This window comes from Copadichromis virginalis, linkage group LG16, assembly GCF_057382275.1.
Source record: "Copadichromis virginalis isolate Kocher_CV1m ecotype Utaka linkage group LG16, C_Virginalis_male_GT1.1, whole genome shotgun sequence".
Classification (NCBI taxonomy): Eukaryota; Metazoa; Chordata; class Actinopteri; order Cichliformes; family Cichlidae; genus Copadichromis; species Copadichromis virginalis.
Window position 1 is genome coordinate 16,579,804 of NC_140633.1, and position 23,609 is coordinate 16,603,412.

General features: G+C 38.0%; 1 protein-coding gene across 1 annotated transcript in view; it reads right to left on the reverse strand.

The window, feature by feature from the left end:
* LOC146690494 (axonemal central pair apparatus protein HYDIN-like) overlaps positions 1–23,609 on the reverse strand; it is a 55,253-nt gene that overhangs the window by 31,447 nt on the left and 197 nt on the right. Inside the window, exons 2-33 of the mRNA XM_085435605.1 lie at positions 22,653–22,757; positions 21,293–21,418; positions 20,487–20,606; positions 20,071–20,205; positions 19,031–19,230; positions 18,650–18,774; positions 17,908–18,109; positions 17,570–17,744; positions 16,836–16,935; positions 16,444–16,562; positions 15,876–16,099; positions 15,641–15,708; positions 15,284–15,525; positions 14,793–14,893; positions 13,997–14,132; positions 12,706–12,870; positions 12,458–12,610; positions 11,609–11,847; positions 11,196–11,493; positions 10,944–11,087; positions 10,334–10,477; positions 9,722–9,814; positions 9,243–9,457; positions 8,356–8,530; positions 7,561–7,770; positions 6,431–6,613; positions 6,132–6,306; positions 5,572–5,702; positions 5,177–5,304; positions 4,706–4,842; positions 3,970–4,097; positions 3,749–3,862 (exon numbers count right to left, since the gene is read on the reverse strand). Coding sequence (XP_085291731.1) covers positions 3,749–3,862; positions 3,970–4,097; positions 4,706–4,842; positions 5,177–5,304; positions 5,572–5,702; positions 6,132–6,306; positions 6,431–6,613; positions 7,561–7,770; positions 8,356–8,530; positions 9,243–9,457; positions 9,722–9,814; positions 10,334–10,477; positions 10,944–11,087; positions 11,196–11,493; positions 11,609–11,847; positions 12,458–12,610; positions 12,706–12,870; positions 13,997–14,132; positions 14,793–14,893; positions 15,284–15,525; positions 15,641–15,708; positions 15,876–16,099; positions 16,444–16,562; positions 16,836–16,935; positions 17,570–17,744; positions 17,908–18,109; positions 18,650–18,774; positions 19,031–19,230; positions 20,071–20,205; positions 20,487–20,606; positions 21,293–21,418; positions 22,653–22,730 — 4,983 coding nt within the window. The 5' untranslated portion in view covers positions 22,731–22,757. The remainder of the gene's footprint in view (positions 1–3,748; positions 3,863–3,969; positions 4,098–4,705; positions 4,843–5,176; positions 5,305–5,571; positions 5,703–6,131; positions 6,307–6,430; positions 6,614–7,560; positions 7,771–8,355; positions 8,531–9,242; positions 9,458–9,721; positions 9,815–10,333; positions 10,478–10,943; positions 11,088–11,195; positions 11,494–11,608; positions 11,848–12,457; positions 12,611–12,705; positions 12,871–13,996; positions 14,133–14,792; positions 14,894–15,283; positions 15,526–15,640; positions 15,709–15,875; positions 16,100–16,443; positions 16,563–16,835; positions 16,936–17,569; positions 17,745–17,907; positions 18,110–18,649; positions 18,775–19,030; positions 19,231–20,070; positions 20,206–20,486; positions 20,607–21,292; positions 21,419–22,652; positions 22,758–23,609) is intronic.

The following is a 23,609-nucleotide window of genomic DNA, read 5'->3' on the forward strand; positions in this document are numbered from 1 at the left end:
CAACAATATGTCATTAAATATAATGACATCGCATTACTGCAAGTTAAAACTGGTTTCAATTAATGAGATTTACTCATGCCTTTAGAATACCAAAGGTTCGAATGTACAGTATAGGTCTGACAATTCACTGATTTACCGGAACTGTCTGTATGTAATTTTCAAAACGCCCCATAAACTTGAAGCAGTCAAACATATTCCTGGATGGAGTAGAGCTTGAATTAGCTCCAGAATTTAAATATCTTGGGGTCATTCTAGACCCAACATTATCCTTCAAGAGTCACATAAATAAAGAGTCCCAGGTACTTAAATTTAATAATCGAAATTTTAATCATATACGTAATAATTTAAATATGAATGTTGCAAAAACTTATTTTTACTCAATGATCATCTCTCATATCGACTATTGTTTGACGTCCTGGTCACTTGCTTGTCCAACAACACTTAAAACTATTGAAAACATTTATAAAAGAAGTTTAAAACTACTTGACAAAAAACCGACTTCCCACCACCACTGTCATGTGTTAAAAAAACATAAATTACATGAACTTCAATAACTTAGTGAAACTTAAAAGAGTGTGTTTAATATATAAAGTCTTACACTCCCTTGCTCCACCACCACTAAAGCAGTTCATTAGGCATAAAGAAAGCTCAGACAGGACCACTCGAGCTACAATCTGAGGAGACTTGTTTATACCCTACAGACGGACAGCATTTGGGCAGAACGTCCTCTCTGTTAAGGGAGGCCATCTGTGGAACAGTCTTCCTCAACCAGTTAGAGAATGCTCTACACTCAGTTTGTTTAAGGCAAAGGTTAAAAACTGGTTATGGACAAATCAAGTGTGTGATCATGTATGAGTTGTACAGTTTTAATGTTTTGTTGGGAACAGAATGGTGTGTATGTGTGAGTTTGGTGATGGAGTTTTTATTATGAATGAATGATGAATTTTTATGAATTATTATGTCTATTTTTTATGCTTAAGGATAACAGATGGAAATTAGCCCTTGGCTATAATCTGGTATGTTTACATTCATGTCATTTTTTTTTTTACATTTATGTTCATTAACATGCACTGTCCTAAATAAATAAAATTTAAAAAAATAAATAAATAAATTTCTTGGTAACTATATGTAGGAGGGCACCACAGTGAGCCCAGTTAGAGCTCTGTGCTTGACAGCTGTGCCTACCTGCTGTTCAAAACTGTTAATTGTGAGGAACAGCCAATCAGAAGAAACTTAAAGGAAGAACTGGTAAAAAAAAAAAAAGGCAAATTTAAAATAAAAGATGATGTGAAAGGCTGCACCATGGCCCAGTAATGATAACTAAGGACTGTGAATTATATAAAGATGCTCAAGTCCAAGAAAAGAAATATAGAGATGAGAAATTTGCAAATGTGGTTAGCTTTGAATAATAGATTTTACTGTAATTGCATATATTTTTTTCATCTCAGTGGAACACACTGCAATTCTTTTTTTTTTTTTTTGTGTGTGTGTCCCATTTGGATCTTTAGCATCAGAATTGTTGTCTTAAGGCCACAATGTAATTCAAACATGTTTGAACCCATTAATGTTTTCAAAACAAACACTAACAAAAGTAGCAGACCCAGTATATTTGTTAAATACATAAAAATAACCACTTTCATTAACTGTTAATAACTGTTTTATACACACATCATCTACTTACTGTATTTTAGTATCTGTTCTAACTCAGTCAGGATCTATTATCTCTTAGTCAATGTTTTGGAGAAAAATATGCCTTCCTTCGCATTCTGAAGTCAGTCATGCATGTTGTAAATGTTTTCAGGTTTTTCTGTCTGTTTCAGCCAGCCTGAGGATTAAGCACCTGTACCTGGCGGAACCATTTCTGATTTTCACTGATCATTGAAACAAAAAGATTCTTGTCTCGACTGATTTTTTAAGTTGCACATCAGCTCAATTTATGTTCACCTGGTTAAAATGAATTAAGTATTGTTTTTCAAAATGCAATAATTTTTAAGCCTAGAAAACTTAAATTACACAAAGATGTTTTTATCACTTAAGAAATATTTCTAGGTTAAGTACCATTGTATCATGCTCTAAACTGGAAATTGTTATCCATGCATTTATTAGTTCTATGTTTGAACCCTATGTTTCTCTATTTAGTTCTTGTCTATTTAGGTTCCTCCCATGTCTGTGTGTCCCCACTACATTGTCCATAGTGTCATGTCTTCGGTGTATGAGTCTGTCGTGTACCCTGTGTTTAGGTCTTCCTCATCCTTTGTGTCTGAGTTATGTTCCTCCTCCCTCTCTCTCGTGTTCCCTCACTCCCTCTCTCTGGCTCTCATGTCTGCCTTACCTCGACCCTTGTGTCAAGCTCGCGTGTCCCAGTCTACGTCTCCCTATGTTTCCTTTTTTGTTTTGACAGTCTCATGTTCCCTGTTCAGTGTGTTTAGTTTTGTTTGTGGGGTCATGTTCATTTCAGCTGTGTTCCCCATGTGTTTCCACTCTCCTCGTCACCTCTCTGTGTATTTAGTGAGTTTTCTGTCATTTGTTGTCAGGTCACCTGCTTTCCATGTTTCATGTTCCAGGTATTCATGTTCCTCGTGTCCAGATTTTTCCATGGCCGTGTTCAGGGTTTTTCCATGTTTAATTCTAGTTTACTCAGTTTAGGTTATTGTTTAGTTTCATACCTTGCCCTTTGTTTAGTATTTTTTCCATCAGCTATATTAAACAGCTCGGTTTTTGTTAAAACCAAATTACGTTCCACGTTCGTTTTGTCTGCGTTTGGGTCCACTATTCACACTCCACACAGTCAGCAAGCACAGACTGTGACATCTGGTTATGACTTTTAGAGCTCTTAATGGTCAAGCACCAGCTTAAATCATTAAACTTTTGCAGCAATACGTCCCCAAGAGGTCCCTGAGGTCTTCTGATAAGGACACAGTTACTGTACATCATACAAGCTGAAAACTAAAGGACACAGCGCTTTTGCCAGAATGGGCCACAGACGCTGGAAGTCTCTCCCTTTAAGTTTTAGATCTGTGGACTCAGTGGTCTCTTATAATAAAAAAAAAACCCAACTCATCTTTCTGATTTGCATTTAGTTACCTCGTTCTTTATTCTGTTTTTGTTTTTAAATTTTTATTGTTTTTTTGTGAAGCACTTTGTGATCTTTGTCTTGAAAGGTGCTATATTTGAATGAAAGTACCCACTGGTTCTCTGTATCATCTGACTGTGGATGGTTATATGATTCTACCTACATCTTTTAGTCCAATCACAAATGAAGAAAATAAATTCAATTTATACACAAAGTATATAAAAGATGGATTAAAAAGATGAAACATGAGTTAAAGTTGTGAATTTGGTTTTTGTATGCAATGGAATAACAGTAGAGCTTAAAAACAAAAAAAAACAAAAAACAAAAAACGCAGACAGAGAGTTAATATAAATATTTGAGCCTTATTTATACACTTAGATGGTGAAACTGAATCGCTATTATCGTTTGCTTGATTTTTGTAATAATTTTGTATACACTACAAATATTGTTTGTACTCTTTTTTTTGTATTGTTTTAATAAGCCTAATAAGCCTTTTTGCTTATTATGGTGGAATTAGAAGAAAGAATGGGGGAAATGTGCTGTGCCTTGGAAAATATTTTCAAGGCACAGCAATTTTTGACTTACTAAGTATTTCAAATTAAATATTAGACGAGAAAGGAATAGGAAGATAAAAGAACTTTCACAGAGTCATCATCCATTGTTATCATGGTGTACCTGACACATGCCACACTGCAGAGTGTCAAATTGAATCGTATCACTGGAAACTGTGACAGCTGGCATGGTTACCACTGCACACAGTCGCACTTGCACCGTTGGACCACCTGCGACCTGTAACAGCAAAGAAAATCCTCTTAGATCCAAAATGACTTATAGAGGGAGAGTGAAAAGACACAAATTTAGTTTGTGGACATGTACAGGTGTAAGCCTGTGTATACCTGGATTGGGAGAATAGCACTCGTATAACCCAAATCCAGGTTGACTCCTTGTGGGTCAAATTTAACTGTGAAACTCTTCGTCTCATCACGGGGTTGGTTCTTCATGCTTTCAAAGTCTACTGTGAAACCTGTGAGGAACCAAAAAGAGTCATAAATTATTTTAAAATCATTTAAATTAAAGAGAAATTTTAAAAAAATGATACTTGAGGTGAATACTTAAATTCACCACTGTGTACAAAAGCTTTAGACATGAAGATGGTTTCAAAACTGCTACAAATCTACATTTTCTATTATCTTCTTTCAGAACATGCTAAGCTAGAAAAAAACAACTATAAGAAATCAATACTTGATGCTGCTTTAAAGCAGCGCCAGTTGTCTTAAATACACTTCCAAACATATCCTTATTCCATCCATCCATCCATCCATCCATCCATCCAACCATCCATCCATACATTCATTCTCTTCTGCTTATCCTTGTCAAGGTTGCAGGGGGGCTGGAGAGCCTATCCCAGCTACCACAGGATGAGAGGCAGGGTACACCCTGGACAGGTTCCCAGCCTGATGCAGGGCTAATGCAGAGAGACAGACAACCATTCACACTCACATTCACACCTACGGACAATTTAGATTCACCACTGAACCTGACCCCACTAATCCTTATTTCGAGCATTTTAAAAAACACAGGTTGTCTTTGCCTGCGATGATGACCTAAAAAAGTAGGAGGACATTATATTACCTGTGTCCCCAAGATGTTTGTTAGTGGGATGGAAAGACACAGGTATTGATCCATTATTGCTGACCTTCACAGCACGACTCACGACTTTGCCAGGAATGACAAAACCAAAATCCAGAATGTACTCTGGGAGTTGGAACCTGGGAAAAAGATTTAAATAATAAGAATAAAACACTGGGCACAAACAAGCATGTTAGCAATATAACTTATTGTTATAGACTAAAGTCTGTAAAAATGTTTAGAATATATGTATTATAATTTTACTAAATATAAGTTTGCTTTGTATACTGAACTGAAGTATCTTATACATTATATTATAGATTTGTGGACTTTCAATGAGATATAATGACATCGTATCAAGAGTGCACAAAGTAAAAAAAGCTAAACAGTCACAAATTCCCCAGCACAGTTTGACAAAGTTCTCACTTCAAAACAGAGTCACCAAAATGCATGTGTGTAGTTGTGTTTACATACTTTATTAGCTTGTTCCACTTTCTGAAGGACTCTTGTGGTTCTTCAGTCTCCAGCAAGTTATTAGCCACAGCAAGAGCATTTTTTTTGACCAACAATCGTTCAATTTCCATGTGAAGCAGATCTTCATACTAGAGGTCAAAGAGAGAACAGAGAATAGCAGGGGAGGCAAGAAGTGGTAATAACACTCAAACCTCAACAGAGGAAACACACAAACCTTACCAATCTACAACTGTAAATACCTCTGCAATAAGGGATTTTATTTGTGGTTAATTTTCCCTACAAATCCTCATAAATTCCCTACATGTCCACAATATCAAGTCAGCATACATATTAATAGGTATTTTTTGAACAAAAGTATAGAAAATGTGAGGTGTCACTAATATGAAGTTACTGACTGTGAGTGTGCGCGTCGCCTCTGTTGCTGCTCCTCCCCGAACAGTAAATTCATATATAAGCTTCTCTTTGACTCCATCTTTCTCCACAGCTGTTCTGGCCTGCTGTAACACGTCACTATAACACTCCTCCGCTGTAAGAGAAATCACAGTGCAGAAATAAGAAGTTGAATTTGTGTCTCAAGAACTGTTATCACAATAGACGTCTATTATGGACCGTTTGAGCTTGATGCTTTTCAACAAAACTGGTTTAAAGAGAAAAAGAGGGAAATATGAGTTCACAAGGATAATTGACAACATCCTTATATAGTTCTATAAGATGGTAACACACTGATGTAATCATATGTATTTATAAGTCCTACTTTCAGCCCTTTTGTCTGATGCAGAATCATTTATTTATTTTGAGCAAAAGCACTATTTTAAAGTAAATTTAAATGAGCGAAATATTCATCTTTTAGCTCATTGATTTTGGATTGAACACATCTCTGTGCATGTGTGTGCGTGTGTGTGTGTGTGTGTGTGTGTGTGTGTGTGTGCGTGTGCGTGTGTGTGTGTGTGCATACACATGATTCGTGGTAAATTCAGCCTGATCCTGGGGAACACTCCCACACCAGTCAGAGTGATCTCCTCCAGTGGTAGGAAAGCCACCTGCATCTGAAGCTTCTTCTTAAACACTTCAGGAATGCCCGGAAGGTAGAGTACACGGAGAACCTGTACCATGCCTGCATCAAGGTAACCCTGTCTCAAACACACGCACACACACACACACACACACCACACATACACACATAGGAAAGCCATCCTTTTCGTGATAAAATAGCTTTGAACATCCACAATTGAAATGGCAAACTCATAAGCTCACCTGAGCAGGAATGACTGTAGGCCAACCAGGTCTGACCTCATGTTCAAAGACCTTCATCTGCCGTGCTTCCTTCTCACCAACCCCTTCATCCTCCTCCTCTCTATGAGGGTGTATACTGTATTTGAAGCCCACCTTGCCCGTATTTGTCAGGGTTACATCAACTTCACCTACACAATGAAAAAGCTAGAAGCAAAGGACAAAGACTAAGAGGAGAGAGGAAACACTGTTTTGCCTTTTAAAGTTAACTGTACCTTTACTTTTATTAATGATCATGTCAAGCCGCTTACTGCAAACAGACAAAGTACTCCACCTAGTGACCGAGTATACTGAATTTGGTAGAGAAAACAATTTGTTTTTCAAAAAAAAAGCATTGACCGTAATGGACATTTTATTTTAATCTCAAGGTTTATGAAAATATGAGAAAGGATAGTTTTACACATAAGGGCCCAAGCAGGGCAAGCAAAAACATGTTACTCTGAATCAAATCCAATCTACTAACAGATGCCATGATGTAAAAAATTTAAAGTGTTATTCATTTCACTTGACAGTGGTCATAATGTTAGGCCTGATTGGTGTATAGAAATATGGTAAATGTAAGTGTTTAACTTTCTAAGTGTTCAAAACTAAGCTGAGAGATGCACATGGTGTCATTTCGAATGTTTCAGCGAATATCATTTGACCCTTCCTCCCTTTCTTAGGCATTCACACAGGTCAACCCAACTCACTTCTTGAAGGGTCTAACAGCAATTTGCAAAGCAATATGCTTTGGATCTGAGCAGTTTTGAATTGTATTCTCATTATTACCTTTAATAATTTGTACTCTTTGCACCTCAGTTTAAATGAAAACTATTGTGAATTATAAGGCTCTGAGTCAAATGGGAGCCCTTTTATCGTTATCTTCATGTTAAAACTGCTCCACACAGTTCTTTCTATATTAATATAAAGGTACTAAAATTAAATCTGAGATTTGGTAACTTAATGTAGATTTCATTATTTTATTTTAAATTGAATGTGTTTAAGCTGAGAGTCCAAATACTTACACTTTGAACTTTAACCACTGGAGAGATGGAGCTGGCTGGAATAAAGATACCCGTAAGAAACTTAAGAATTAAGGTGCCTTGTATACGCACCTGCTGGCCAAAGTCCAAATGGGTGGTGTCAAGGGTGTAGCTGATTTCTGATGCGTGTCCTCTGAGAATGATTTCATATGTAGGCCCGTCCTCTACATGGCACTGCGCGACCACCTGTCTGCTGATATTTTCGTGGCCGTAGAAAGAGAACGTGACTGCCTGCTGATCCCCAGGTTGCAGATGACCACGTGTCGGCAAAATATCAAATACCTACACACACAACGAGAAAACCAGATGTTATTTAGGTTTTACTCTCAGCAATGTTCTGAATCTCAGTTTTGAAAGATGGTGGACAATAAATTTAAAATATTTATAATGTATAGACAAGAATCTAATGAAATTTGATTATAAAAAAATTACTCTATGATTGAATCAGTGAAGAACATAATCGTAGCTGCAACTAGAGTCCAAATGATTTATTCTTTTTTTCAGCTGCTTGCTTTAAGCGTCATCACAGCGGACCATGTCACCAACCCTCTGCATGCCTTCTTTCACTACATCCATGAATCTACTATGAAAATTCATGGATGAACAAAAAGAAGAAAACAGGAGAAATGCCCTTCAACCATTATTCATGTTGCATGGGTTGTCCACCAGAGGGCACTGTTGGTAATCTGCTTGGAACGCCACAACACAACACAACTGGCTTTAAGGGCATTGTTGTATTATTTTAGCAAAGACTCATAAGTAACTGGACATAAATGTTATGTCTAGTTTCTTTTGATAACAAATCTGCTTATGTTTCGTGTGCCTGAAAGAAAAGAAGAAATTTCCTACATGGAAATATTTGCTTACCTCCTCCACACGAACAGAAGCTTGTGTGCTGCTCTGTTGATCTGCAGCTAGCAGGGGGGTTTGAGGAGCTGAAAAGGCAGGTGAAAGAGTTGCAGAGGAGAGCCTCCATTCTTCCTGTTGACTTTCTGAAAGTTTCTGCTTCTTTTTCTTTTTTCCTTTCAGCATCTCTGTTTTTCTATAAGAGCAAAATAGTCAAATAAAGCATCCCTAAACTTAAAAATATATTTTTCATAATCACTGCATTGAAATCTTACAATAAATGGAACATATGAAAAATTCTCTGCAAAGAAGGAAAAATGTGATACTATCTTTTAGCATCTTGGTGGAAAAAACCCCAAACAAATTCAAGATCTTCTTGAAGTGGACCTGTTATTTCATTTTTTAAAATCAGAATCATTTGATCGTGCAGTTGTATTTCCTCTCTCTTTAAGAGAACTTTACTCAGATCTGAAGTTAAAATATTTAGGATATTTCCTCACTTTGGCATCTTACAGATCCAAGATTTCTTTTTTAAAAAACAAGTACAGATATTAGAAATTAGTTAACTCACTGAAATGTTTTGATCATGTTTATACAAACACACATAATTCTGTTGTGGATTTTCTTTAGCTGTCAGATACTTGATCTCAAACTTGACACTAGACTACTTGGTCAAAATAAATATCCAAATAGGTTCTGTATTAACACAGTAATAGCACTATAATCTCTTTCTTAAGTGATGTGGCTGGCTGTTTCTGACCCACATAACATCTAAAACAGAACAAATCTGGGTTTAAAAGACTTATCACACAATCACTTTACAATTATACAACATGATACTGCAGTGTCTGGTTTATAAATGTGATACATGTTCTAATACTGTTTGGCCAGATTCTGTGTGACTTTACCTGCTGTTAATGTGGTCATCCAGAAAGGTCCAGTAATAGGACACAGGAAGCAGGGAACAGTTTGTGATGGTCATGACTTTGTGAGTCTCGGTGCAGTTTAACACACAGTCAAAATCTACAGTGGTGGAGGGAAAGTCGAGGTTGGGGTAGTGGACCTCTGCATGCAGGTCCACTACATCCTGCTGTGGGTGTCCCAAGTAATTTACCTCAAGATACTGAAAACCATTTCAAGAAAGAGGGAAAAAATTATGTTAGTAAGTGAACATTTATTCAAAGCCAAGGATTATCTGATAGCTTAATTAAGACATTAGTTTTAGATCATTAAATGAGTAAAAAAATAAATAAACAAAAGTAAATGTTACTTCTATCCGGCCTATTTAATTTCAATGTAAATCCAGGTGAATAAGCCACTGCTCAAAAATGCACAACTGAAAGAAGATAACAGCATGATATATCAAAAGAGGCTGTATCGTAGTTACCTCATCCACATTGTGTGACACTCGATCCTTATAGAAAGCTGGATTAAAGCATACCCACAACTCAGCCTCACACTTGTCGCCTAAAACCACAGACTGGAAAAAATACACAAGACTATTATTGGAGTTATAGCACTTCAGTATATTGGGCAAATCAGTGTAAGAGCACTTCTTTCACAGAGCATGGTCTTGCACCTGGAAGAAAGAAATCATTTAATAAAATATTTATTATAATTCTGCCACGGGACCCAAGTTTATCAGAATTATCCTTCTAATCAGGATCATTCAATCACCACTACAGAAAAGTGCAATTCCTCAAATTCAAATTCGAATTGCATATTATGGATGCCCTAATTTGAACTACTATATCTGTATAGTGCACATACAGTGAAGTCCCACTACCACATACAGATATCCATGACACACAATAACAAAAACAAAATAACAACATTAATCTGGAGAAAAGCTCATCTACAAGACAGTAAGAACACAACATGTTTCCACAAAAATGTTCACAAACATTGGTGCATGGCTCTATCACAGAACAGTGAGAATCCAGGAAATCTGCTTTCCTGGAACTTAAAACGAAAACAACTAGCAAACAACAATGTGCACCTTAGTGGTGGCTGTACTGTGCTCCCCTGGGGCCTCACACAGAGAGAAAGGTTCTATGAGCGACAACTTCATGGATACAGGCAGAGAGGACACGTTCTTCAAGATCAGCTTCTCATACAGGGGCCGCACACTCTCCCCTTTGACCTGTAACACATATACAAATCCTTAATTAAATGAACCACAATAAAGGACAGGAATGAAGCTGCTGCAGTTTAATCGACAACTAGCTGTTAACTGTGAGCTAATGATGTCTTTAACAAGGTTAAACTATTGTAATTTTCAAAAATTCTGAATGTTAAAATAATCTAAATGCTTTCACTAAACTATACAGAGTTTGGAATATGCTAGACATCCTGTCACAATATCCCTAAACTAAACAACATCTATGTGGCATTTGGTTGTGAATCTCGAAATGCATTAAGGACACCTGTAAGACTGACATAGCTATCTATCAAAGTTGTAGCTTATGGATATTTAACTTTAGCCTTTAACTAGGCTTTAGATAATATTTAAAAATACATGCAACTTACAGAGCATTACAATAGAGAGCATTCAGTATATGCATTTATTCTAGACAAGGCACTGTTTCTAATTTTTGCTCAAGACTAACCTTCTTTATGTAGAAGTTCAGCTGCTTTGAGGAAATGCTGAGCAGCGGAGCCACAAAGCGACAAGCAATGTCTACAGACATGATTTTCTCCTGATACCCTTGCTGGCCAACTATAGCGTAGCACACCAGACGTTCACGTACAACCTGCGTTGTCGAAAAGAAGCATTATTTACATGTTCTATGCTGCTTACTATGCTACATCATGTCATTTAGTGCATGCGCAAACCTTTAACTTGCAACAAACCATTTCACCTTTGGGGAGTCTGCAGAGACTGTCAGCACCATGTCAGCAGAGCCACCTGGAAAAAGTTCCAGACGAGACGGTCTGAGGCTAACCATCGACTTCTCCCTGCTGGAAGGGAGTGAAGATCCACGTCTTGCATCATCTCTCTGTTTAGGAGTGAAGATAGGGGGTAGGAAGCTTTGGTCGGGCAAGGTGCCACCTTTGCAGAGTTTTGCAGTGGGCTGTGAGGTATCGACCTTCCAGTACATCCGGTGTACTCGCTTGCCATGGTTGCAGAGCTTGAAGTGGTACTGGTATGCTTCATGACTTACAAAGTAGAATAAAGACGAAGGATAGTGTCAGTGTCGTATTATCCACATCTACATCATGAATTAATAACTAGGAAACGCTCCATTTTAGTCTATGAAAATGGGATTTCTACCTGAAGTGGGTGCCCAGGTCAAGGCTGGGACCAAAAGGCCTGTCACTGACAACTGTAGTGCCAGTGCCAGTGGCAGACAGGAGGACAGTGAGTGGCTGACTGTCCTGTATGGAAACCTCTAACTTGCCCTCAAACGGAACTGTATCCTTCAGATTCACCACGACCTTGAGCTCCACCTGGCTCCATGGTGGCACCTCCCCCTCACTGGGCTCAATACGCCAAAAGGGCTTTCTGATGGTCTAAGGAAGCAGAAACAAAAATCTGAGTCTATTCATAGTGTGAACATCATGAGCTGAGGAAAAAACACAAAGCAGCGTAGAAGCTCCAATAGGTCGTTCCAGCACTAAATGTGATGCATGAAAATATCAAGTGGGAGCATTTTCTATAACTGTGCTGCAAAGGTTTGCTATGAATGAACTCTGAGAGATAAGAGATTAAGAGAGAGCAAGAGATGAAAGTTGAAGTCTAGTCAACAGTAAAGGTTAACAGCATTTTTTGTGCATAAATGTTACACCAAACAGTGAGACTACATAATTTTATCATTAGTCTATCTAAATTGGTAAAATGTCACAATTTGGTTTAAAATGACTAGTGCAAAGGAAGCCCCTTATTCTCATTCTCAAATTTAAGCAGCAACTAATTATTTCAAGAGTTACCATAGCAGTAAAATCATTAGCTCATAAATTACATATCCAATTAGACTGATAATTGATCAATCACAGCAATTAAGAAAGTCGGACTGCTAATACGTGAACAGATCTATGGTTGGACAGATATGAAGTAAATAGTATGCGCCTGCCTGTCTAAGTCACAAATGGTATTTTTATTTTCTTGGGTGAGTGTTTGTACCATTGGAGTGGTAAAGTGAGCTGGAATAGGCGAGTGGTTTGACAGGAGCAGGGTTTTGCCAATGTCCGTCAGAACTGGGATTTTGCCAAAGTGTAGCTGTGTGGTTTGAATGTGAACTAGTGGCCCGTGCCCAATACATGATAAGGCCACTTCCTGAAACAGAACAGAAGTAGGATTAGAGAATAAGCACCATGCCGGTATTCAGACCTACACACAACTTGCACTCCCACACATGCACTTCCACTGACCAGGGGTGGCTGGGAGCTCCCAAATACAGCAATACGTATCGTGTGATGCAGCATTCCAGGGGCCTTAGCTAGGAGACGCACAGGAAGCTCCTCGGAGCTGCCCGGATGAATCACTCCTCTGGGTGCAGAACTGCCTAAAAGCAGCGAAGAATTATCCTCATATTCCTGAAAACAGGGAGAGCAAAAAGAAAAACTAAATCATAAGTTTTAATGTCAGCATACAGATCGGGTACAAACTGTGTTTAGGTAAGTTGCTTCAGTGCATGTGTAATAACAGATTGCATTTATATAGCGCTTTTCTAGGGACCCAAAGCGCCCCCCTGAACCACGGTCGCCCACAAGTTGCCTCAGTGCATGTGTACACAAAGAATCTATCTCTGCTATATATATATATATATATGAAGCACAGTCACTGATTATATAAGGAAAGCTTTTGTTGCCCTTTGTCTCAAAAATCCAAATCAATTCAAAGCAAAATAACACAAATAAAACTTAAACGCTTTCTTAGCAGTTACATGACACAGTTTTGTGGAACCACCTGACATAACTTTCTAAACTTAATCCCAAATAAACATCTTTTGAGTGAAATACAAGAAACACACGCAGAGTTCCAAAATAAGAAGAGTGAGCTGTTTATTAGGCTGAGAAGACGAAATCAAATCAGACACAGTGTTGTTTGTGGGCGATTGTGGCTCAAGAGTTGGGAGGTCGCCTTGTAATCGGAAGGTTCCAGGTCAAGACACTTCACCTGTTGCCTACTGGTGGTGGTCAGAGGTCCTGGTGGCTACAATGTAGCTTGCCATCACCAGTGTGTGAATGGGTGGATGACTGTATGTAGTGTAAAGTGCTTTGGGGTCCTTAGGGACTAGTAAAGTGCTATACAAATACAGGCCTTTTACCATTTGATTATATTTAGACAAAGCCAGTTCTTTTGTTTGCTCATTTCCAATCTTTATGCTCATGGCTCCACAGTGTAACTGTTTACACATTTGCCTAACAAGTGAAAGATCCCAGTTTGTTCTAAGGAAGAGACACAAATCCCTTAGCAGTTGCATCAGGAACAGCGTCTGATATAGAAATCTGCCAAATCAAATTTGTGGAGCTACCTGTGGTGACCCTTTGTGGCAAGCAACGAACTAAAAGTGGGTATTTCTAATTTTTACGCTAAGCTAACTTTCTCCTGGCTCCAACTTCATATTGATTGAAAAGGAAAGGTACAGTGTAAAACACTTTAGTGGCTGCCAAAACATGTAAACTCTATAATTGTTGTTGCTCTGGTGATCCATCCAACCTGATCAAGCATGCCGTAGCAGGCAGGCAAATTGCTGGGGTTGGTCAACCGCACTTTCTGTTCGAAGGGTTGATTGAGGAAACACCTTTCAAAGTGTAGCACTGGAGTATCCACCAAAATCTGAGGCACAACACACCTATCAACAAAGGGGAAAAAAGCAAGTCAGACAATCAGGAGAAAAACAAGGAAAAGATGAGGAGAATAAAAGATGTGTAATTGCACTTCATCATGCCTAAACTCTATCAATCCTCCAAGTTCACGTTCAATGGATGCAAACAAACAAAAGTGCAACAGAGACTACCGGAAGAAAAAAAGCTACATTGCTTTAGGAAAAAAGATGACAGAAGAGATTACTTAACACTCACCCTACTAATTGGGATCCTTAAGGGATGCTTGACTTGAAGAGTTGGTAATGAACATAATATGTTCCATTTAATCTCTAATGACAAATACAGCTGAGTAAAAACTACTATACTTTGAATGGTTTTAAAGAAAAATTATAGTAATGTATGTCGTTTCATGGATTTTCTGGGTCTCATCCACCAACCAAGACACCACAACAAAGACATTTTATTCTATTTTCCTATATCAGATGGATGGTCATTCATTCTTATTCATCATTTTTTATTACGTTTCCCTTTTCAAAGGGAAAAAGATTTTCAGTCTTAGGCTAATAGAGAATAAAGATCTGTGTAAATGGGCCCAGTATGACATGTTAGATTCATTTTGCTGTGACAGAAATGACTTCAATAACTGTTTATTTGAGTACGTCTGGACATTAAGCATGTTTATGTACCTAGCATTTATAGGCAGAGTCAGAATTTCCTCCCCAACACCTTCAACATCCACCACCAGTGACAGCTGGTATGTCCTGACTGTGTTGGAGCACAGTGTGACCTGTACAAACATCGCACAGACATACAACAAGACCACAAATACACCAATACACAGACAGGACAACAAGTGTCTAAGGTTAAAAAGAAAGGAAAGTTCATTAATGTCACCTTCAGCTTTAAAGACCCCAGTATCGACAGAGTAACCACCATGATGATGACTGCTGGCTAGAGATCTGATTATTTTCTAAACCAGCAAAATATGTCAATGAGATTTACTAATCCTTCAAGATTCCCCAGATATTTTTTATATTATCTAAATAATCTACATAATTTACATGTATATAAAAATAAAAACAGAATATTTGAGGTTTTTTCCTACTATTTCATAACATGAAAACACTGATTGCTGGAATATTTTGTCAGTGGCGGGGATGGTGTTAATAAACTGTACCTTAATGTCAACATCGGACACGCTACGCACTGAGCCTGCTGCCGGGCTGACCGTGAACTCCACAGGGCATGGATGAAGATCTCTAGCAGTATAACCTTGCCAATCTTTCAGTGACTCATCCGAAATCTGTTTGAATGAGCTAACACTAGGAGAGCCCAGCCCGTCCCCCAAGACACGCAGGATGAAGTTCACGGGTACAAAGGAAGGGTTGAAGAGCGTACAACCAACTGTTACTGGAAAACCTATGCAGGGAGATTAAAAGAAGCCAATATGAGAAAATGTGAAAATATTAAGATGATGTCTGTCATTATTCTCTGGATATATGTTATAAAAACTAGAAGAGCAAAAGTGATGTACCAAAGGCTACATCCCCAAAATTAAGCTCTGAAACACTGAAGTGGATTGTGGGACAAATGACGGAACCCCTGCAAAGAAGAGACAAAGAAACCTTGAAACCTCGGGAACAATAAGATTTGAAAATATGCAGTGAGAGTGTAATAGACCCACTACTACAGCTGGGTCAGCTTTTATTTGTGCTGTGTTACATGTAAATGTCCTGGCAGAGAACTGGCTCGCTGCTTGCTAACTTTACCCAACAGTGAAGGTCAGTGGTTGAGGTTGTCCTGCCACACTTAGCAGCAACTCCTCAAAGAATGAACCCAGAATGGGACTGCAGAACGATACTTCCACTATCTGGCAGGTGCCAGAGGGAACAACACCTTCCTCGGGATTGAAGGAGAAACAGCGGCCAAAAGTGGTGTCAGGACTTGACCACCTGAAAGGGGCATCAATTGGCCCTTTGTTTGACAACTGCACCTGAAGAATGAATTCTTGTATGAGAACAAATACCCAATATTGATCATCTAAATACAAAATGTGTTTCATGGAGTAGATGAATTAATAAAAGGTGGTAGAGTCTTTCAGCATTACATTTGTGCATTAAAACTGTCAAAAGAAAAACTTTGGATTTTGTTTTTATTTTATTTTACAGCTTTGTTAACAATATATGCTGTTTTGTTATCTTGTGGATAAGAACTATAACCTTGCAGTGCATCCACCAAGGCTGAATTCAACTCACACAAAGTTGTAGCTCAAGCATTCTACATTAGAGCCATACTGGGAATAACATAACGTGTTCACACTGGCTTGGTTTTTCTTACCTCTTGACGAAATCTTTCACCTATGAATAAATCTTTTAAGTTCATCCCATCATAGTTAAGCACAAGTTGAGGGCCCATGCCTTTGCCCTTGACTGTGAGGGGTAACGGTGATTCACATCCTAAGATGACAAACAGCCATGATGAAAGAGTTACAATAGAACTAAAGACAGAGAAAGGAAAATTGTAGGGCCACAGGAAAGAAAACATCACACAGATTTTATGCATGTGACGGTGAAGTTTAAAAGTTGCCTCTGTGTTTCTGTGATTTTGCTCTATTTTTTAACAATGTAAACATGACTAAAATGGACAAAAAGTACTGATTAAACTGATAACATTATGAATTATTATCTTTTGCTGCTGTATGTGTGTGTGTTTGAGAAACCGGAATAAACCTGTGACATCGCAGTATATGGTTTGTTGATAAAGTCTGGCCTCCTCAGGCTTGAAGATGATGGTGAACTTCGCTGTGGTGCTGGGCCATATTTCCCCCTCCTGAAACACATAAAGACAACAATAATTATTTTAGTGAAGCAAAATGCAAACATTACAAAAACGTAAGAAGAAGAAAACAACTGATTTTTTGGTCAGGCTTTACTCTACACATACACACACACACACACGCAGGTGACCTCCCTAACTCTGTGCTGTCTATCTCTTTGTCCAGGGAATGGGGCTGAGTTGGGGACAGAAGACAGAGCAGCTCATACTTTCTAAAGGTCTCTGGACAGAAAGGCCCTAATCTGTGGTTCTAATGTCACAGAAGAATCAGACAGACGTTATATGCAAACAGTCTTGATCACAAAGTCTGTGTGACAGTTTTAACATCAGATCTGATCAACCTTTTCAGAATTCTGTTCTCACAGCAATAATACAGCTCTGAGGGTAGAGCATGCTGCAAGAAATGATTCACGGAAACATCAACAAATTTCAAGTGCTGTTGCTCCTGTTCCTTCTCCCCACTTAAAACTATTACATTATGCAGACATACTATAGGAGGCATTGTTGCCTCTAGAGTTGATGGAAAAGAAACAATGGGCAATGTAATGACATTTAAGTATTCAACTAATCAGTCTGGCAAGAGGAAAATCATGTGAACACACGACAAGACAATGAAACACAAACACACCGGAGGCTCCACAGTTATACAGTGTGAAAGGGCCAAGAGGTAGTCGTTTGCATCCTGACTTCTGTGTTCCTGTGGGGCTCTGGACTGCAGCGGGAGGTAATGGATCCCTGCAGGGTCAGACTTAAGCAACTGTCCTAGCTCGACTTCTTCCTTCTGCTGGAGCACTGAGCCCTCCCTAGAGACAAGTGGGGAGAGACAGTGAATGAGGAGGGTCAGAGAGAAAAAGAGGCCAGTAGAAGGACAAAGATCTACACGACAGAAAGAATGTGATGGGTACCTGAGCTCATTTCTGGCAACACATGCTCTAATAAATACATTTTGTGCTCATGCATAAATACCTCAGTAAGCTCAGGTCCTCTTCTTGTTGGCTGGGCCACACAGTCCAGCAGTACTGAAGAGGGATGCTACTGTGGTTGGTGAGGGACACTGTGCGTGTACTGATCAGGGAGACATAAGTATTCTCCATCCAGATGGAGTCAGGTTCAAGGTGGATGTTCAGTTCCTCACAAGACCCATGCAGGCTAATGTACACATCTTCACCTGAGTAGAAGATATCATGGTGCTTATGACCAAGTAACTGGTTACCACAGGGTAACATAAGTGGTGGAGAATAGGTATCAAGAGACCTTTTTTGTCTATTTTTGTTTTCATTAGTCATTTGTAAAAATATGGAGGAATACTGTCGGGATTTAAGTGAAATTTAACAGGGTTACTCTTGTCTAATTGAAAGACAACAGGAGATTCCTAAATACCAGATTCTGGCAGTACACCAAAGTCACTAAGATGTAACATGTACTATGAGAGGAAATCAGGGAGAAGAGAAAACAACCCCTCTGATCTAGCCATACCAAGCAGGAAATGTGATATAATACAGCCATTATGAGCTGAATTTTCATTCCCTAAAGACTGGCTATATTCTCTTTCATCACCTACAGTATGTCACCTTTACTTCACTGGCCCCCTAACCAACAAACACATACGCACCGCTCTCGCAAGCCCCTTATCAGTGTGTATTTATCTGTTACATCTTGAAGAGTCTTCAACACAAGTCTCATTGGTGTCACAGTTTTGTTTTCTCACCAGTATGGTAGTGCAGCAACAGATCCTGCCTGTGGTTTCCTGTGTTCATTGGGTGGAAAACCACAGTCACCTGCATACTCTCGCCAACATCAAGTGCCCCAAACTCAGGTGTCACTGAAAAAGGCCTGCAATAATAGGTTACTGTTTTAGAAACTGACAGAGGAAAAGCAAACTTTTAACTAGACCCAACAATAAGTACTGTAAAGTCTAGTTAAAGGTATACCCAAGACTCCATTGTGTAATTTTTGATAAGTAGGTAAAAAATGTTTTCTGTTCACTTATGATTCTGAATTTTTTTCTTAAATGTATTTAACAGTTTTCACAAGCTGAACTTTAAAAATAACTATTCACTGGGTACAAGAATGACTGTTTTACTCTCACCTCTCTGTGTGGAGCCTGAATTTGGCTTTGCTGTTTCCTACATTACAAACAAGTTGAGTCTTCTCAGTTGAAGCTTTCACAGGACACACGGGCAAGTCAAGCTTGTCTCGAAAGTCAAGAATGGCACGTGGCCCAATGGCCCGGATTGGAATCTCAAACTTTTCCCTCTCTGTCACACAAACCAGTCTATGGTGGTAGTCCTGTGTAGACAAGGAGAAAAGCCTGTTGCAACCACACAAACTCTATAAACTCAATATACTTTATTATATCAGTTGTTAAATAATTTTGTGCCACTGAATTTGGGCATACAAGCAGTTCAATTTTATCCAGTTTGATTCTTACACTGAATTTTTATAGCATCAATTCACAACAACAGTCACCTCAAGGCAGCAAAGACCCTACAGTAATATAGAGAAATCCCCATCAGCAAGCACTTTGTGACAGTGGGGAGGAAACCACAGACATAATGAAGCTCAGGAAGTGGCAGCCATCTGACGCTGCAGGTTTGGGGTGAGCGAAACAAGCTGTTTATTCCATTAGCCGCTCAGTTATTCAAATGTAAATAACAAACTAACCAAAAATATCATACTTGAGTCCTAACCCTTAAAACAATAAAAAAACGATTCTTTCCTTAATAAACATGAACCAATAATTAAAAAAACATTTTTTAAATTATATATGTGACAAAATCAGAAGGTTATTTGTTGAAATAATTAAACATTAAGGAAAATGTATACAAATCAAGTATATTCTCTTGATTGATTTCATATTGTATTTACGTACCAAAATTACACAGAAAATTTACGTGTAATTAATTTAGTTAAATTCAACATTTAGGACAATTTTTTTTTAGTGGATTCTGATTCTAACTGAGACTTCATGAAACATTTATGCAGAAAGAGTGGTAAAGGCTATACAAGATCATATGAGGTTATCCTCATCCTATATGTGGTTATTGTGACTTTGTGTTTTGTTCTCTCAGTCTAGGCTTCTTTGTTTTTGTGCTGCAAAGTCCAATCAAATGCAAACGTCTCTTGTACCTTGTTTTCGTGTGGGGTGAAGAAGACTGTGAAAGTGGCAGACATTCCTGGTGCAACATTGCTGCGTGCATCACTTGAAGGCAAAACACTGAAATACACGGAGTTCTGCTGCTCCAGCTTCACTTGCCGTGAAACCTGAACAAAAAAATAAACATAAACTGTAGATAAGTGCATAAACCCAGCACAGCAAGAAGGACAAAGGTAGTGATTATTAATCATTGCTTGAAAATGGTATCTTATTCAGATTTCCTCCAGTCAGCAATGACCTTTTCTTCACACTCCCCACATTTTCTCTTTTTCAAATAGTCATGCTGCGGCGGTGTTGTTTCACAAATGTTTCTGATTCAAATATAGGCTTGACAGTCATGCTGATTTCAAAATTATTTGATCTTCATTACTCTTATTAATTAATATACCTTGTCATTGTTGAGAAGCAGCAATGGTAACTTGTAGGTCTGTCCAGGAGAGAAATTCTGGAAGACCAACTCAGAAGGGTAGGGCTGAAAAAGCGGCTGATCTATATCTGGAAAAGAACCCTAGCCAAACACACATACAGAGACAATTCTTTAGATTTCAAATTCACCTCATACTTTGCACTAAATACGTATTGAACAGTGCATTTGCTTTGCTGCTTTGTGAGCACAAACACATGATAATATTTGTAAATATTTAAACAAGCTTTTTATTCATATTGATGTAATGATCAGAAAAGAAAACATGTTTTTCCTAATTAACAGTGAAAAGATGGACACACAGTATGATGCCAATAATATTAATTATCTCTTTTTTATGCAGTCCTAGCTTTTGTGCAGATGCAATTTTAAAATATACAATCAATTATGGGGAGAAAATATAATGTGGCGACAACTCTACAAATGATGAGCGTGAAAAATCACCAGACTGGTGATCAGGCAAATGTGCTGTGATTGAGTCAAATTCCTGATTATTTCAACCTCGGCCTTTCTACAGTTCTTCACCTGAAGGGTCTGAGCTGTTTCTGCAGCACAAGAGTCTCTACATATTGCTAGGCAATAGGCTAGGCAGGAGTAAGTGATATCAAAGAAAATATTTAAAAATAAGAACTCCCTTTCAATTTGCACCTTTTACGGTAGACTGTTGCCACTGTTATTGTTGGTTCCCAGTTAATGTTATACTGTATCACTGTGTGTAATAGAAAGTTTTTAAACTAGTGTGATATCACAGAATTATAGCTGGCATTTACTTTGTGATGTGGAGCGGCGCTCAGGTCAAGCAACTCCAGGATGCGAGGTGGGTGCACCTCAGCTGTGTTACTCAGGCGCTCCTCTGTGGACTGCAACATCTCCTGGGAGAAAACTGATGGAGTCACCTGCAAACACACAGCAACACAGGCCTATTTACGGTCTCCTAATCAGCAGTAATGAGGCGCTGAGCTGTAGGCTATTGCTCTTGAAACAGCTCAGCTTACAGCTCTAATGCTTGCATATACATAAACTCAAATAATGTTCATTTTGTGCATCATTTTTTGGGTATTGTATTTTCTACATAATCCTCTGTCATTGGTGCACCTAAAGCAAAAAAACAACTAATTGCACTTAGTCTCTCTGAAGGAAAATGATTTTAGCTTAACTCTAAATCTAAATGAATAACATAACTGCAAAACTGCTTATGCAATATTTATGCTTTTATCATTAATAATTATAATAATTATTATTCATTTTATTATGCAGTTAGAGAGATAAATGCCACAAGATTGTAAAAACGAGCATCTGCAGCAGATAGAATATTTTTTACAATTTGATTTGATTATCCGTCATTACCTATCTTATATTTCTGAACATGTTATTTTCCATATCTAATGAGGGAGCTTTTATTTTGGAAATCTGACTATTTAAAATCTTGATGGATTCCAATATCTAAACGGAAACAAAGCAAACTGGTGGCTTCTCGTAACAAACTAAGTCTTTTAGTTTCAAAATATCACAGATTGAAGTCTTTATAAAATCTAAAGACTATCTGGATGCACTTATTTTGAAAATATTAAATATTTTAGAGCATGAGATGAAATGACAACTAATGCAGAGTAGAAAATGTTAATCCCTCCACTGCATCCCTGAACATTGTACCTAGTTTCTGTCAGGTGTGTAACAGCGCAGCTCACACTGATGATGAGCCTAATTTTTTCTTTTTAACAATCTTACCAAATAAGTAAGCAAGTATGGACATCAATATTCCACATTCTGACCTGAGAAAATTGTAAGTGAAGTGGAAGAGAGCTAAAATGGTTAGGCTGAGGTCAATGCAACAAAACACTGTAGTCATGTAATTCATTTTGAGAATTACATGAGAAGCCAAAGTGATTATTAGGACAACTCATCATTTTAAGCATTATTTAAAAAAGAATGGGACAGTGTGCAAGAAGTAGGTCACAAGAAAATAGAATGCTGTTTATTTGTCAGAAAATCCCACTTCTGACATCTGCTGTAACATCTTCATTTCCTTGTCACCTGAAAGCTGTCATATGGCTATATTTCACAACATAACTTGCAAGCAGCTTCAAAATTACAGAGGTAAAAGGGAAAAAATGCAAGTTAGAACCTCACCCTCCTTGTTTTCCCCTCCTTCACACGCTTATTGTTGCATAGCAGGGACGCCTTTTTCTTCACCTGAGTGACGCTCATTCTGAATATGTTGTATGGCAAAATCACCTGCAAGAAAGGAAACAGAAGAACACAAGAGAACACATGGAGTCATAAACTAGACATCCATTTTTTATGTTTCAGTTATCATATCAGGTTCAGAAGTAGCATTAGGGTGTGTCTTTAACAACTGAAATCTATATGCTGTATTATTATTATTATTAATCCTTTATTTATCCAGGTAAAAAATCTCATTGAGATTAAAAATCTCATTTCCAAGAGAGACCTGGCAAACAGTGGAGATGGTATACCATGTCCACTTCAGTTTATGTCATACATACTTATGGTACAGTAATTTGAAGATTTAGATTCAATTTCAGAAATCAAGTGCTTTCTCAGCATGGCCTCATGACTGTTTAATGAAATATGGGTTTTTTGAATCAGTAAAAGGAAATTTGTCGTTGATGTGACCGTAGAAACATTTGAGTAACCAAAAAGAAGAAAAAAATGGGATGTATATATATATATATATATATATATATATATATATATATATATATATATATATATATATATATACATATATATATATATATATATATATATAGAGAGAGAGAGAGAGAGAGAGAGAGAGCGAGCGAGACCACGACATCACATTTATTCAGAAGTCGTTGTGTTAGCTGGTAAGTTTAAGAAACCCCTAGACGGAGTGCAGTGCTCCGTGTGAATAAGAAAATTTTGGAGCACTGACGAAGAAGAGGAGCATAAACAGTCTCTAAAGCCTAGCTGTTTTATTCATGTTTGCATTGTTTTTATGTTAACAGTTGTAGGCTACTGTTCGCTGAGCTTTGCACTTCATTATATTCTCACTCTCTTAAGCACTTCACAATACCGTGGATCCCGTAGTTGTACATACAGTAT